This window comes from Cheilinus undulatus, linkage group 6, assembly GCF_018320785.1.
Source record: "Cheilinus undulatus linkage group 6, ASM1832078v1, whole genome shotgun sequence".
Taxonomy (NCBI): Eukaryota; Metazoa; Chordata; class Actinopteri; order Labriformes; family Labridae; genus Cheilinus; species Cheilinus undulatus.
Window position 1 is genome coordinate 27,736,590 of NC_054870.1, and position 15,619 is coordinate 27,752,208.

Consider the following 15,619-nt stretch of genomic DNA (forward strand, 5'->3'; position numbering starts at 1 on the left):
AAATGTAGATTTCAGTAAATGTTGAAATATTCTGATTTTTTTTTTACAGTTCCTTTGGATTTTGAGAATGCTTGCAAATGATTAGTGCTGTCAAGTATATATATATATATATATATATATATATATATATATATATATACAGTGCTTAAAAATGTATTAGACCACCCTAACCCTAACCAAAGTAAGGTTTATGCCACAGCTGCCCTAAATTAACAGCATTGGTAATTACCAAAATCATTTTTTATGTTTCTAAAATGGTTAATACACCAATATGAAGAAGCTCTTTAACCCAAATAATATTTTGAATGCTAAAATATCATTATTATTGTTATCCATGAATTTTCAAATTTACTGATTTACAAAAAAACTGAAAAAATAGTAAAGCACATTATTATTTCTTGATTAATATGTCAAATTATAGTTATTTACTTGCATTCCTGAACAGAAAAATGAGTTTTAGTGCTTAAATGTTATGCTTGATTCATTTCTGACTTCTCAGAGAAGCCCAGTGAGCCGGCTCAAATTTGGGTGAATTCAGTTTGAAATTCCTCATTCCTGTTCAAAATGGTAAAACGTGGAGAGCTCACTGAAAATGAAAGAGTCCGCATTAAAGCACTTAATGATGCTGGATGGTCTCTGAGACAAAATTTCTGGTCTAATAAATTTGTTAAGCACTGTATATGTTTTTATATGATACAGTGCTATATATATTTGACTCTGCTCTTCACATTATCAAGAGTTAATCCACAATTTCCTGTATCTGATCTGTTACTCTATTGATACCTATCATCCTTGTTATCCTCCAACACACACACACTGGCTGTAGGTTTATCTCTGCTTTCAGCCGAATAGGCCATCTGCCTCTTTATTGGTGTTTTGTTAATGTCAAAAGTTACAGTGTTATTTCTAATAAACATGTTTTCATTACCTACAAAAGCACTCAGGAAGCTTCTTGTTGGTGATGTTGTGAAAGTTTGGAATGAAAGATGGTGCAAATGAGTGGCATCAGCCTTTTTACAATGTTTTAAAGCAGCAACACAGGTGTAAACTTTTTAACAGGAAGTCTGCAGATCAGTAGTTGAATTGAGCTTATATGGACATAGTACTGTAGCATATCTTTGCAGGCAGGTGACAGTCTTGTCTGTATGTTTGTGTGCACTTTGAAAAGACACACACTGACAAAGGCAAGGTGGAGAGATAGAGAGTCTGTCTATGAAGGAATGATGGATGGTGTCTATCTTAAGGATGTATAAAATGATAGAAATTAAATGAAGGTCACACAAAGTTTGTTTTATTTTCATCAAGTTTACAAAGCTATGGCTGATGGTTGTTGAAAACAGTGACATATGACGTCAATGTGATCAATTTGTGTTACTTTTTTATGCAATTAATGATTAAAAAATAGCGCATTATTTTGGCAGCACTACAAGTAATACTTTGGTTTTAGAGAATTAATTTTAGATGGCCGTATATCTTAATGTTTAATGAAGAGGCTAAGTGATAAATGAGAATGGCCAAAGACTTTGCTTAAACAAATTAGTGTTGGCCTAAGACTTTTGCACAGTATTGTATTTCAATACAGTTTCATGTTTCATCTATCAGCGCCAAAAACAAAGACAAAAAACTAAACTAAAACATTCAAAACAATTTTAATAGAGCAGTGGCTCTCAGCTAGACCCAACACCTCTTTAGGGAGAAATTGCAACCCAATATCTTCAATCAAATATACCTAATAAAAATGTTGCAGTTATGACTGAACAAAGAGAAAAAAAATCATGTTTTAAAGTGTGTCATTACTAAAACCAAAGGAGGATATGCATACGTACATTTTGTTTTACACCATTTTCCCATGATAACATGTTAATTTGGCTGATGCTTTCCAGAAATATTGCACCTTGTAACATCCTGTCATGGAAAACCAGCTTTCTTGTCCCAAAATAATGAGAAAAATAAGTCAAAAGCTTGAAAGAACAATTAAAATGTAATTGTTATCACAGCAAAAGAAAGTAAAATAAAATAAGCTGATGCATGTCAGCTGAGGGTTCTCGTAAATCATAATATTTTTGCCACATATTTTAAGGAATCAATTCATGGCTTTGAAAACAACTCTGCCGCCCGGTTTTGGGTCCTGACCCATCAGCTGAGAACCACTGTAATAGACAATACCAAAATCATGCGATAATTGTAAACCATTAATTTTAAAGACGCCAGTTCTTCATAACGTAGCATCAACTCTTTTGAGCTATAGTATTTTCTAGATGTTTTGGTGGTGAAGATCGCAAAAAAGAAAAATGTTGGAAAAACAGAGAAAGAAAAAGTCAAGTTTGAATCTGATCGGGAGTAATATAGTATATATAATCATACCCTGAAAATGTACAGCAGGTCTCAGAATTAGGTTATTAAAATCAGGTCTAGCAGAGACAACACGTTAACATTATGACATTAGCTGCAGGTAGACCTCAGCTGTGACACAGATCATCTTCTGTGGATTGTCATCAGCACACTGACTGTCATTAGTCTGACTGTCTGTTTCTGTCACAGTGAGAACTGGTGTGTATTGTAACACACAGCACTAAATCACAACCAGAAGAGACAGCGTCACTATTTCATGACATAAAAACACAGCTGACTGTTGGGGCACAAAGTGAAGATTCTGCCATGATTAGAGGCTGGTGAAATGTTACCAGAAGCAGCGATACAGATCAGATTTCACAATAAATACTGCTGGGGGATATCACTCTTAATGGTGATGATGCCACACAGTAAAGTGATAAAGTTGCAGATCACAGTTGGGATGGCATTTTTTTGCTCACTCACATACATCACAGTAAACAGCAAACTGCATTATGGGTAAAAATGAAATTAAATACAGCTCTATACCAGCTGCAATGGGATTTTTTTGCACCTTAGTTTATGCTGTCAAAGCATTGAGACTGCTGATAAAACCGGCTTAATTCACCTTTTCTTTGAGTAGCACACAGTGAACACCTCTTTATGTCTGAATGTGACATTTTTAAAGCAAAGACTGTAAACAGTAGCTTCCTGTCTGACTTACAACTATGGATCACAGTGAAATGTAAACCACTTTACTGGTGACAGGTACAACCTTAGGCTAGATTGACCCACAGACATTTGGCAGTTCTTTATAACTTTATGTAAATGTACAAGAAAACACCTGAGCAACACAGTTTTTTGCGGCTGACAGAAAAGGAATACTGCCATAAAATGGTCAAGCATGGGAGAAAATGTTCACTCTTGAGGGTATGAGGGAAGTCTGACTAAAAAGAAACAAGACTTATAAATCATATGTCTTCTCAGTATGCCTGCATTGCATTCCTGTGTTAGCAGTTTGCTTTTATTGAGTAATTTAGCAGACTTTTCTGCTTCTGACTTGCACACTGAGAGCTAATTTTATGACAATTACTGTAACAGATACTTATTGGTTGACTTCACTCCTTTGAGTTTCTTTAGCACAGCATGCCATCTTTGTCTCTGTGATTTCTCTATCTGAAATGAAGATCATGAGGAAGAAGACCACAACACTTCTTCTGCTTCACAGACTAAATCAAAGAGGTATTATGATGATAAATAGGAAAATAGAGTTTGTTGGTAATGTATAAAGCCTTAATAAATATGAAGCTAATGCACCATTAAATATGTTTTTTTCTCCTGTCAATTAACATTGTGTCAATGCATTCATTTTAGATAAATACACCTCAGAAATGCATCAGCTGTGACATAACGGACACAGTAGCATGAATTTTGGACAACAGGCTGTGGTCAAGGCAAGAAAGGCAGCAGATTGTCTGCAAAACTGTGACTATTATGTGTAAAGAACATTAAAGAATAAATGCAAAATGTTTTTATTTTTCAGCATTAAAAATTTGTTACACAGTATCAGGGTCACAAGAAATGTGAATTATTAATAGGAATCAACTGATGTGCATGTCTCTCTTTAGATGGACCCACACTCTAAAGTTTGATTCAGACCACAGACTGTATATAAAGATGGACAGAACAACAGGTGCCTGGGAGTGAGGCAAAATATTTAGAGCTCCTTCTGCAGACTTGCTGCAGTGCAGGTCATAAAACTAGCTTTTATCCATGTTAACAGATGGGGCATGGGATCTAAATTTGGAAAATATTTTAAATAAATGTTTTGAAATCTGTTTTTTTGTCATGATAGTTTCATATATTGCTGGTATCAGGCCAAAACCTCATATCTCCAAAATCACCACTTTTCATCTGCTGCATCTCCAATTAATTTAACACTGAAAGGTTATAATCAGCATCCTTTTGACTACTTTTATTTGTTTAAAATTTGAAAAAACCCATTGACAGATGTAAAGGGTGAACGATAGCATGAAACCATAAAAAATGGACATACGAGGGTTTGGCTTGACATCAGCAATATTCATGCTGATTAACAGTATGTCAAAGTTTTTGATTTTTCTGTTTTAATTAGTCATTCCATTCTATCAAGACCAGATGTAAGATATCAGTGACATCTCTAATGACAAATATGGCTCCTTACATTGCTGTCAACTGGACAAGCAAAGCAGAGGAAGAAAGTTTAGAGAAAATGCAACAAAAACTAACAATGCAGTCACTGAATGTTCCCATGAATCAATCTTCTGATGGAATTCCAGATGGTCATATTTGGGCATGATATTTTCATTATGAGCTGCAACAGCGCAGTCAGGCCAAAATCTGGCTGAATTTGAGTAGTCTGAGCCGGCCTGAAGCAGAAGGGATGTGGCTCTTATGTAAACATGGTATTTAACTTCACTTTTGTACTATGGGAGGAGACAGAGTGGTGTCCATATTAATACAGTCAGTAGTACAGACTTGGAGCTTTTTGCAGCCTTTTGCATCATCACCAGGATCTGATTGTTACCCATCAGAAGGCTCACTTTAAGCAACATATCCAGAGCCATACCAGCAGATGCAGTAGAGCTGAAGTCGACTTTAACTCATTTGATTCTGAAACCGTGAGGCAGGGGTTGAGATTATGCCAGCTAAACTGTAGAGATTGATCAAGCATTTATTGCACATCTCAAAAGGTGTGCAAAATGAAATAATGTGATACAGTGCAAACTACTTGGAGACATTGCTGTGAACTCTGGGAGCTGTAACTCCTGTGCAGCAACAATCACTCCACAGTCTGATCGTGCTGCAATATGTTAATGCACTGTTGTAAGTAAAGCACAAAAGAAGTCCTTAATACTGACCTCTGGCTGCGATGAATGAGTCGTATACAGGGAAAAAAATTAACGCGGGGTTGAAGGGAACAAAGAGAAATAAAGGAAACACAAAAGAGAGAGTGAGCCGCTCCACAGTGTGTGACAGTTAATGAATCAGAGGCAGCCTCCATGCTGGGGCTAGAAACACAGAGGCAGAGGTTAATACTGACTGGTTAATGACTGAATACCTGACACCTACAGAAAGAATGACTCAGGAAATGTCAGTTAAATTTCTACACAGCTGACTGGCTTGCTGGCTGGAGAGATTGTGGGTAATAGACTGAAGTTATTGATAAGCTAACAAGCTGCTTACCTGACCAGCTAGCCAGATGATGTTTGGCAATGTGCTTGACTATCCTGCAGGGCTGATTAAGCAGTGATTAAGTGTTTAGTCAACTGATTACGAGACTGGCCAACTGATTAAAGGGTAAACTGACCTTGTGACTTTACTGAAAACTGACTCTAGTCATTTGGCATGTAAAATGAGGTTGAAATGTTTGAGCTTCTCCATTTCTTCCTCCTCATCTGCAGTAAAATTTTTCGCCGCTGCTTTGGAAATCAGATTGTACCTTATTAACCTCCAAACAATAATATATGAATGCTCAAATACTGTCCAAATCCATGCAACTTCAGAAAATAAATACTCTCTGTGGCCATGTTTGACAAATATGAAAATGTCTCAACTATGACCATAACTTGATATGCTTCCAGTGAAAATTAAACCTAGTTATCGATGGAATTGTTCACATAGCCTCATTCCACCTTAAATATCAAACAGCATGTGGTGCGCTGCTCTGTGGAGCAGTGGGCTCACTTGGTGTGGTTCACTATGTGAGGCTGACAGGTTGAGGTCCTTTGGTCAGACTGATGAGGAGAGGGTAGTGGATGTTCTCATCATATGCTCCCTTTCCTTCCCTTAGCATCTGAAAAGACAAACAACATTAAAACATAAACATTTCTTTAGGGAATTTAAGATGCTGACCACAGTTAAGGTACAAAGTTCAAAAGAAAAAAGGAGCTCGTGTCATGCAACAGAAAACTAACCCAAGCTAAAAAGAGAGTTTTTTGTGTCCAGGAGAAAGTGTTTACTGTAGTAGATGCACTTTTTAATTGGACTTTCTATACTTTGACCATTGGACTTTCTTTTGTGTGGGTTGGAAGATGTTACACAGAATCTTGGGGAACCAGTGTTCATTTGTATGTATTCAAATGTAAATCTAGATGGACTTATTTAAATATTACTCTGTTTTAATTGTACTTCTCCATACGCCTTTACTTGAAAACCCTGCCAACAAAGTATTTACTTATGACAGATTTGATAATTGAATTGATTAGATATTTAAAAACAGATCAATAGCTGCATGCCTACTGTATATAAACCCCCAAGAATGTGGAACAGTGATAGTATCACTTTAAATTCCATCTTGCATGGGGAGAACTACATGGCCTATAAATAATGCAAAAATCTTTATTGGAGATTTTTATCACATTTTCTCAGTTTTATTTATGAAATATTTCTTAGTCTGTAATGTTTGCAATGTGGTTGTTCCATGAATGCAACTGCCAGCTTTTGTTTATGAATAAAGTGGATTTTTTTTAAATATATAAAACTGAAAATACAGCTGCAAGAAAAAGTATGTGAACCCTTTAGGAATTGGGATTTTCAAAATAATGCTAGTAAATTTAATTGAACCAGTACAAATATTGCTCATAAATGTTGAAATGATAGTTTAAAAACACACATTAAAATGTATAGATATTTGTAAAAATTAACTTAGAGAGGAAGTGCCGTAATTTGCTGGTGCAACATACAGTTGTAAGAAAAAGTATGTGAACCCTTTGGGATTTCTTGGATTTCTGCATAAATTGGTCATAAAATGTGTTCTGATCTTCATCTAAGTCACAACAATAGACAAACACAGTCTGCTTAAACTAATACTGCACAAAAAATGATATGTTTTCATGTTTTTATTGAACAAAACATGTGAACATTCACAGTGCAGGGTGGAAAAAGTATGTGAACCCCTGGGCTAATGACTTCTCCAAGCGCTAAATGGAGCTTGGAACTTGGAGTCAGCCAACCTGGAGTCCAATCACTGTGATGAGATTGGATGTGTTAGTGAAAGCTGCCCTGCCCTATAAAAAACACACGTTAGTTTTGAGTTTGCCGTTCTCAAGAAGCATTGCCTGACGTGAACCAAGCCTGGCACAAAAGAGCTCTCAGAAGTCCTACGATCAACAATTGCTGACTTGCATGAAGCTGGAAAGGGTTACAAAAGTATCTCTAAAAGCCTTGATGTTTATGTGTCCACAGTAAGACAGACTATCTACAAATGGAGAAGGTTCAGCACTGTTGCTACTCTCCCTAGGTGTGGTCATCCTGTAAAGATGACTGCAAGAGCACAGCACAGAATGCTCAATGAGGTGAAGAAGAATCCTAGAGTATCAGCTAAAGACTTACAGAAATCTCTAGCACATGGTAACATTTGTGTTGACAAATCTACAATAAGTAAAACATTAAACAAGAATGGAGTTAATGGGAGGACACCACGGAGGAAGCCACTGCTGTCCAAAAAAAACCATTGCTGCACGCTTGAAGTTTACAAAAGAGCATCTGGATGTTCCACAGCACTACTGGCAAAATATTCTGTCCATAGATGAAACCAGAATTGAGTTGTTTGGAAGGAGCACACAACGCTATGTGTGGAGAAAAAAAGGCACAGCACACCAACATCAAAACGTCATCCCAACTGTGAAATATGGTAGAGGGGCCATCATGGTTTGGGGCTGCTTTGCTGCCTCAGGGCCTGGACAGAACTTGCGAATTCCCAAGTTTATCAGGACATTTTGCAGGAAAACTTAAGACCATCTGTCCGCCAACTGAAGCACAACAGAGTATGGGTGATGCAACAGGACAACGACCCAAAGTATAGAAGTAAATCAACAACAGAATGGCTTCAACAGAAGAAAATACGCCTTCTGGAGTGGCCCAGTCAGAGTCCTGACCTCAACCCGATTGAGATGCTGTGGCATGACCTCAAGAGAGCGATTCACACCAGACATCCCAAGAATATTGCTGAACTGAAACAGTTTTGTAAAGAGCAATGGTTCAAAATTCCTCCTGACCGTTGTGCAGATCTGAGCTGCAACTACAGGAAACGTTTGGTTGAGGTTGTTGCTGCCAAAGGAGGGTCAACCAGTTATTAAATCCAAAGGTTCACATACTTTTTCCACCCTGCACCGTGAATGTTTCCATGTTTTGTTCTATAAAAACATGAAAACATATCATTTTTTGTGCAGTATTAGTTTAAGCAGACTGTGTTTGTCTATTGTTGTGACTTAGATGAAGATCAGAACACATTTTATGACCAATTTATGCAGAAATCCAAGAAATCCCAAAGGGTTCACATACTTTTTCTTACAACTGTATGTTGTACCAGCAAATTACGGCACTTCCTCTCTAAGTTATATGCAGTCTCAGTTAAATGGTCTGTGAGAGTGGCTATCAGAAATGAGTAGTCTGCAGACAGACGCCACTCAAATAATGTATGAGTTATTTTGCCAAGTGGTCCTCTTGTTTTACAATACTTCCATTCAAAAACATTTCTTACAGTAAAATGTTTAAACACAAAAAAACATTAGGCTGACTGTGATGTAAGGGGGCTTTCACTTTTCAGATCCGAGTCTGTATCTGAGTACACTTGAGCCCAATGTGCGGTTCTGATCAGTGAGTGCAGACTTGGGAACTGAACCCAAGTCATCTTGAAGAGGTGGTCTCTGGCATATTTCATGCAGACTTGTGGGAGATGTTAACACAACTTAGCCTGAGTCCTGGAGACTCATCAACTACTAGAGTTGTAAAGACAATGTTGAATATCCTGCCTTTAAAAAAAAAGTCCTATCCCCACAGCATGAGCTTGTTTCAATCAAGTTGCACAGCAGATGTGGAAATTGGAAGAGTCATTGTTGCAGGGGCATAGCTATGGATTTTGGGCCCCCAGAAAGAACATTGCACAGGGCCCCCTTAACCCGCTAGGTAATGAATGTCGCCTCATTTTTACAAATATCTATACATTTTAATGTGTTTTTTTTTCAACTATCATTTCAACATTTATGAGCAATATTTGTACTATGGTTAAATTAAATTTACTTGCATTATTTTGCAGCGCTGAGTTACACCATTTGGACATTTTTAAGGGAGGGGCAGGCACCCCCACTATTGTATTTTACTCTGTTTGATCTAATGACCAATTCATTTAGTTGCTTTTGATTCAATAACGACACATATGTATGATTTTTCATTTCAGGCTTCTCAAGGGCCTCTCCCTACTGTGGGCCTGGGTAATCACTACCCTTTTCCCCCCTGTGCTATGCCCGTGATTGTTGGCACCTTAAAAATAACAAAACCATCCATAGAAGCATGCAGGGAGGACACCCAAGTCTGCACAGAGGATTCAATGATTGTCTCCTCTTTTGCTTGTTCTGCATACTGCCCCCTTTGTATCGAACTGTGTACATGGGCATGTGTGCTCAAGCAAGGAACAATTTTTCTGGTGTGAAGGCGGGCCAGCAAGGAAGAGGGTAGGGGAAAGTAATCGTGCTCAGGCATGGAGAAAAACAATTGTGCTGAACGTAGAAACACCTAAACACTTTTTTTGAAAAGTAACCATTTCTGTCTTCTGCAAAAACTGTATTTCATCATTTTTCTTTAAATTGTGACCATCCCAGGGCAGTTTAGTTAGTTAGTCCATTAAGTGACCTCTTCCCAGCCTGCACAAAACTCTCCCTCTCACTCACACTCTCTGTGTGGTGCCCATGTGGTGCCCACTAGGTGCCCTTTTAAGCAGACTTGGCAGTTTGGACATGAACCAGCTAATCAGCTCTCTCAGAGTCTGGACAGATGAACAGAGACTTATGAAAGTGAGTTTACTGGCTCTGCTTTAGTGTGTGTGTGAGCGTTCATCAACTTGGTGAGACCAGGATAGGGGAGAACTGTGTGAAAAGGTTTCATCACAACAAACAGGAACTCAGACTGACCCATTATTCACTCCCGTCAGCTGCATGTAGGTGCCGTGGAAGTGATTGTCCGTGAAACTTAGACCTCCTCACTTTACAGACGTGTTTTATTCCCACACCAGAGAAGCTTTCTTTGAGGCATTCTAAAAATGATGACTGTCTAAAGAGTTATTAACAGTGCAATTACTAGATCAAAAAATAATAAGGCATTTTTAATGCAAATTGGAATTTCAGAGTGCAACAGAAAGGGGAGATTAATCGTGATTAACTATAGCACTTCTGGGATTAATCTTTTTTTTAATTAATCATTTGAAAGCCCTCGTCTTTGGTATGTAGTAGTACGGAGTATAACTTCTTTAACATGCTGGTATAACCCTTACATTATTCAATTATTTTGCAGAGTTAAAAGCAGAAATAAATGCTTTCTTTATACACCTGTTAAATCAGTTTGTTGTACTTTTATTGTTTAAAGTTCTTCAAGGACAACTAAAATGACAACGTCTGGGAAAATTGTTACTGGACTGTCATGAAACTGAGTTGGTATCCTCTTTTAAATACCTAGTGCAGGGCTAGGCAACTGGCAGCCAGAGGGGCACATGTGGCCCTCCACCTTATTAAATGCAGCCTTGGAGACTGTTTCAAATAACCTTATAAAGTAACGGAAAACAGTAGAAAGCTGCCATGAAAGCATGAATACAGAAAAAATTCTCATATGAACTTATGCTAGTGGTGTATGGTTAGTCATTTCAAGCTTATTGATTTGATTAAAACAATTCTTTTTTTTTAATACCTTCAGTTTTAAAAACTATAAATATTCTACTTTTTTGTGTAGTTTATTTGTAAATTGTTTTAATTGTAATTTTTTTTTAAATTTTTCATTTTAGCTTTCAATTTGTTAAAAAATAACTTTATTTTTTGTTTATTAAGTTTTTTCATCCCAATTTCTTTCTGATTTTTTTTCAATTTGACTTATTTTTAGTTTTTAATTTCATTTAAATATTTGAAATTTCTTTAATCTTAATTTATTCTTTTAATATTTTAGTTTTGGTCTTATCTCAATTTATTTTCTTTATCCTATTTTAATTTTAATTTTTTTATTTAGTTCTTTTTTTCTTCTTTTTAGTAAGTTCAGTTGGTTGCAATTGTTTCTGTAAAAGAATTTTACATGCATGAATAAGTATTGTAAAATTATATGCAAGTAAAAAAACAAGTATCATGTTCACTGCATTGAAAAAGCAGCTTAAAAATGATTAAAAACTGTTATCTCATTAAATAAACTATTTCTATGTGCACTTCAGTTTAAAAACTTAAATGTTGGTATAATCAAGTATCAGGATAGCAACATATTCTTTCTTTCATTGAATCACAGGGGTTAAATTAAGAATTTCTTTTCTTGATGAAAACCTGATGTTCAAAAGCACATTCAGTATTCAGTACATTCAGTAAGTCCTGTTTCTCCTTTTATGTGAAAAGAGACTAGCTGAGTCAAACTTTTTACCTGTCCTTGATTATGATGATGTATTGTACATGAATGCCTCCGCTCAGTCTTCACATGTTGGATGTTGTATCATGGAGCTCTGACGTTTACGTTTAACTGTGGATTTCTCACTCACCATTGTTCTTTATATTTTAAAGTCACCCGGACTGCTTTGTCATCTTGGACACTGGTATGTCTTCATTTAAAGCCATTCTAGGCAAATTTCAAGACGACCTTTTCTCTCTTCTAATCTTGAAGGATGTGTGCATTTGACTTTGTGCAATTTGTTGTTCCCAAAGTCCAAACTGAGTTGGGAAAGAAGGATTTAGGGTTTCTGCACCTCTGCTTGGAGCAATTTTCAGACTGAAATTAAACTGCAAAATCCAGTGACTCTGAATATTTTTAAATCCCTATGAAAACTCTTGAATCCAAATGTTAAATGAAGGTTAAATAAAGAGATAAAATGCTTCACCATGAGAAAGTAAGAGATCTTCACCTCTACACCATTTCCTTCTTCTACACTTTTCCAATATCTCTCCTAGTTCAATATGGACAAGCTGCTCATGTCTCCTTTCCTTCATTCTCCTCTGGTCCCCCTCTTTTCTCCCCCAGTGCCCTTACTGTGCGTTATCTTCCTGCAGGCAGTGGCCGGTGGGTGAACCTTTAACCTCAGGAGAGAGAGAGACAGAGAGAGAGAGAGAAGGTGGCCCAGGGGGTTGGCTGGTAGGGTGTGGAGGGGCAGCTGCTTTCCCCTCTGTGCTAAGCCTGCGACGGGGACTACGGCCAGCTTTCACATTCAAATTCTACCAGGCGGAAGGAGCGAGGAAGCGATAGATGGAGGGATGGAGAGAAGAGGGAGGGGAGCGGAGAGACAGAGAGGAGGGAGGGGAGTGGGGGCCTTAACACGGTGAGGGCTAAGAGCTTGCAGAGGTGAAAAGTTTAACAAGCAAAGCTGTTCCTCCTGATCGCAGGCTGCCTAATCAGCTTCATGGGTGGCTGGCTAAATCGGCTCTCAACCTGACCCCCCCCACCCCCCCACCCCACCCTACAATCTTTTCTTTTTTTTTCCTTTTCCAAGGTGCAAGTCATTTATTTTATTGCCACTTTCGCCCCAGCCTCTGTCTCTCTGCCTCTCTCTCGTGCTCTTATTGTGGCTCTCTGTTTCTCTCTACCTCCTACTTTTTTCTCGATTATTCTCACCCTGCTTGTAGAGAAAGTGAACAAGGTGGAAAGAAAAGAAGGGAAGGGGGGCTCTGAGACAAGGGGAGGGAGGGATGGATGGATGAACCGGATGTCTGGGGTCTCTCTCGGCAGGATTAGGAAACAGAGAATGAGGGGTTGGCTGGATGGAGAGATGAGTAGAGGAAGGGATAGAAGGACAGGCTTGAATAAATAGAGAAGTGGGTCGTGATGTAGGAAATGGGAAGATATAGAAGGGGGAGAGAAGGGGGAGGGAGAGGGGAGGAAGATATGTCAGAGAGAGGGGGGCTGGAGGAAGGGAAGGGAGGAGACGGAAAAAGAGAGGAGAGTGTGAGTGCATGGACGCAGTGGGGATACATTTTATGCATGTGAAAGAGACGGGGGATCTACACACGTGCACACACTCTCCTGCATATGTGTGTGTGTTTTTGTGTGTGCATGTGTGAGAAATTAAAATTCATGACTCTCTCTTCACAACCATTTGAGTAACAAGATTAAGATGGCGGGTTAGAAAATAGCGCTGGCATTATCAGGCTGCTTGCAGTCCCTCCAGCTGCTTGCCTCTCTATTCCACAACAGTGGGGATAAGAGGATAACGTGCTAGTCCTGTCTGCCTGTCCCAGCATACGCCGAACGCACACTCAAACACACAAAGCTGTGCCGCTGCACATCGGGCCGGCCTGCCTGCTGTCTGCAGTCCCTTGAGTGTGTGAGTGTGTCAGAAGGTGAAAGTGTGTGTCCATGTTTGGGAAAACTGTGGAGAAGCGAGCCGGGGGTCCAGAGATGGTTTGTAAAGAATTTGCTAAAATCATTCTCCACTCTCTCTCTCTCTGTCTCTCTCTCTCTCTCTCCACACAAACACATGCAAAGCAAACATTGAGACAGCCAGCACGTTCCAAACAAAATCAAATGTGACGTGTGTGTCGGATCTGGCACAGCAAGGGATGCCAGTGTACTCACAGCTATGTGGGCTATGTTTGTTTAACAGCTTCTGTGCCAGATGGAGGAGCTTGTGAGTTGCTACAGAAGCATGAAAAGAAGTAAACTGGGCCTACATGACACATTTGGAAATTCAACCAACTACAGGATGTTGCTGCTTTGAGATTTTAACAAGTCTGGTTTCAGCTGGAGTCTGGCATTAAGTTTACAGATTCCATAGTATACTATGATGATTCAAACCAGAATGTTCTGGAAAATGGACGAGGGTCCCTTAGAATGCATTCTTTACATTCATTCATGATGAATTAATTTTCTATTTACAAAGCATTACAACACCACACCATACCAACTCATACCACAGCATAACAAATGATACAGTCCAGTATGATGAAATTCAGATATGATACAATACATTATAAAAAATACAATCTGATGTAATATGATGAAAGTATGATACCAGATCATAAATAACAATATGATATGATATGATATTGTACTATACAATAAGATATGTTACAGCATGACAAACAATACGATTTTGAAGGATCCAATTCAATACAGTATGATATGATACAATATTTCAGTACAATATGCAGATGCATTACAATTTGATATGATTTGATATACTACAAAATTGCACAATACAATAAAATATATGATACAATAAGATACAATACAGTACAATAAGGTCTAATATGATTAATATGATACAATATGACATGATATGTTAGGTGTTACAGCCCCAGCCACAGCCCCTCACCTTTGTCTGAGATTAACTTCTGTGGAGTGTTTTGTGTGTGTGTGTGTTGGTGTGTATGCTGTGATCCTCACATAATATCGTCCACCTGTGCTGCCAGCTGAGAAGTTTGATTGGTGTGCAGCTGAACTGAAGCAATTAGCCAATCAGGGATGACCTGAACCTTGGTTCAGAATCAACTCAGCCTCATGCCTCTCATCCAGATAGCCACTAATGTTAACTTTAAATTGTTCTAACTAGAACTTTAGTGTGACTTGTTAACTAGGTTGTTGTCTTTGTACATTGTTCTTACTTAGAACTTGTGATTGTTTATGAGGTACTAGTTCACTTAAGATTGGGCCAGGAATTTAGTTTAGTCTTAGTTCACACACAAACAGTGCTTAACAAATTTATTAGAACACCTGTCATATTTGTCTCAAAGACCATCCAGCATCATGGAGTGCTTTAATGCGGACTCTTTCATTTTCAGTGAGCTCTCCACTTTTTACCATTTTGAACAGGAATGAGGAATTTCAAACTGAATTCACCCAAATTTGAGCCGGCTCACTGGGCTTCTCTGAGAAGTCACAAATGAATCAAGCATAACATTCAAGCACTAAAACTCATTTTTCTGTTCAGGAATGCAAGTAAATAACTATAATTTGACATATTAATCAAGAAATAATAATGTGCTTTACTATTTTTTCAGTTTTTTTGTAAATCAGTAAATTTGAAAATTCATGGATAACAATAATAATGATATTTTAGCATTCAAAATATTATTTGGGTTAAAGAGCTTCTGCATATTGGTGTATTAAGCACTGCAGAAACATAAAAAATGATTTTGGTATTTACCAATGCTGTTAATTTAGGGCAGCTGTGGCATAAAAGTTACTTTGGTTAGAGTTAGGGTGGTCTAATAAATTTGTTAAGCACTGTACACCCAAGGATTGCTTCTGTTGTTTAGTCTCACTAGGATTTAGAGGTCCTGTTCCTTTTTGGTGTTAG

General features: G+C 38.0%; 1 protein-coding gene across 1 annotated transcript in view; it reads right to left on the reverse strand.

Moving 5' to 3' along the window:
- Positions 1–600: 600 nt before the first annotated feature.
- camkmt (calmodulin-lysine N-methyltransferase) overlaps positions 601–15,619 on the reverse strand; it is a 212,937-nt gene continuing 197,918 nt past the window's right edge. Inside the window, exon 11 of the mRNA XM_041790342.1 lies at positions 601–6,166. Within this exon, the coding sequence (XP_041646276.1) occupies positions 6,071–6,166 (96 nt within the window). The 3' untranslated portion in view covers positions 601–6,070. The remainder of the gene's footprint in view (positions 6,167–15,619) is intronic.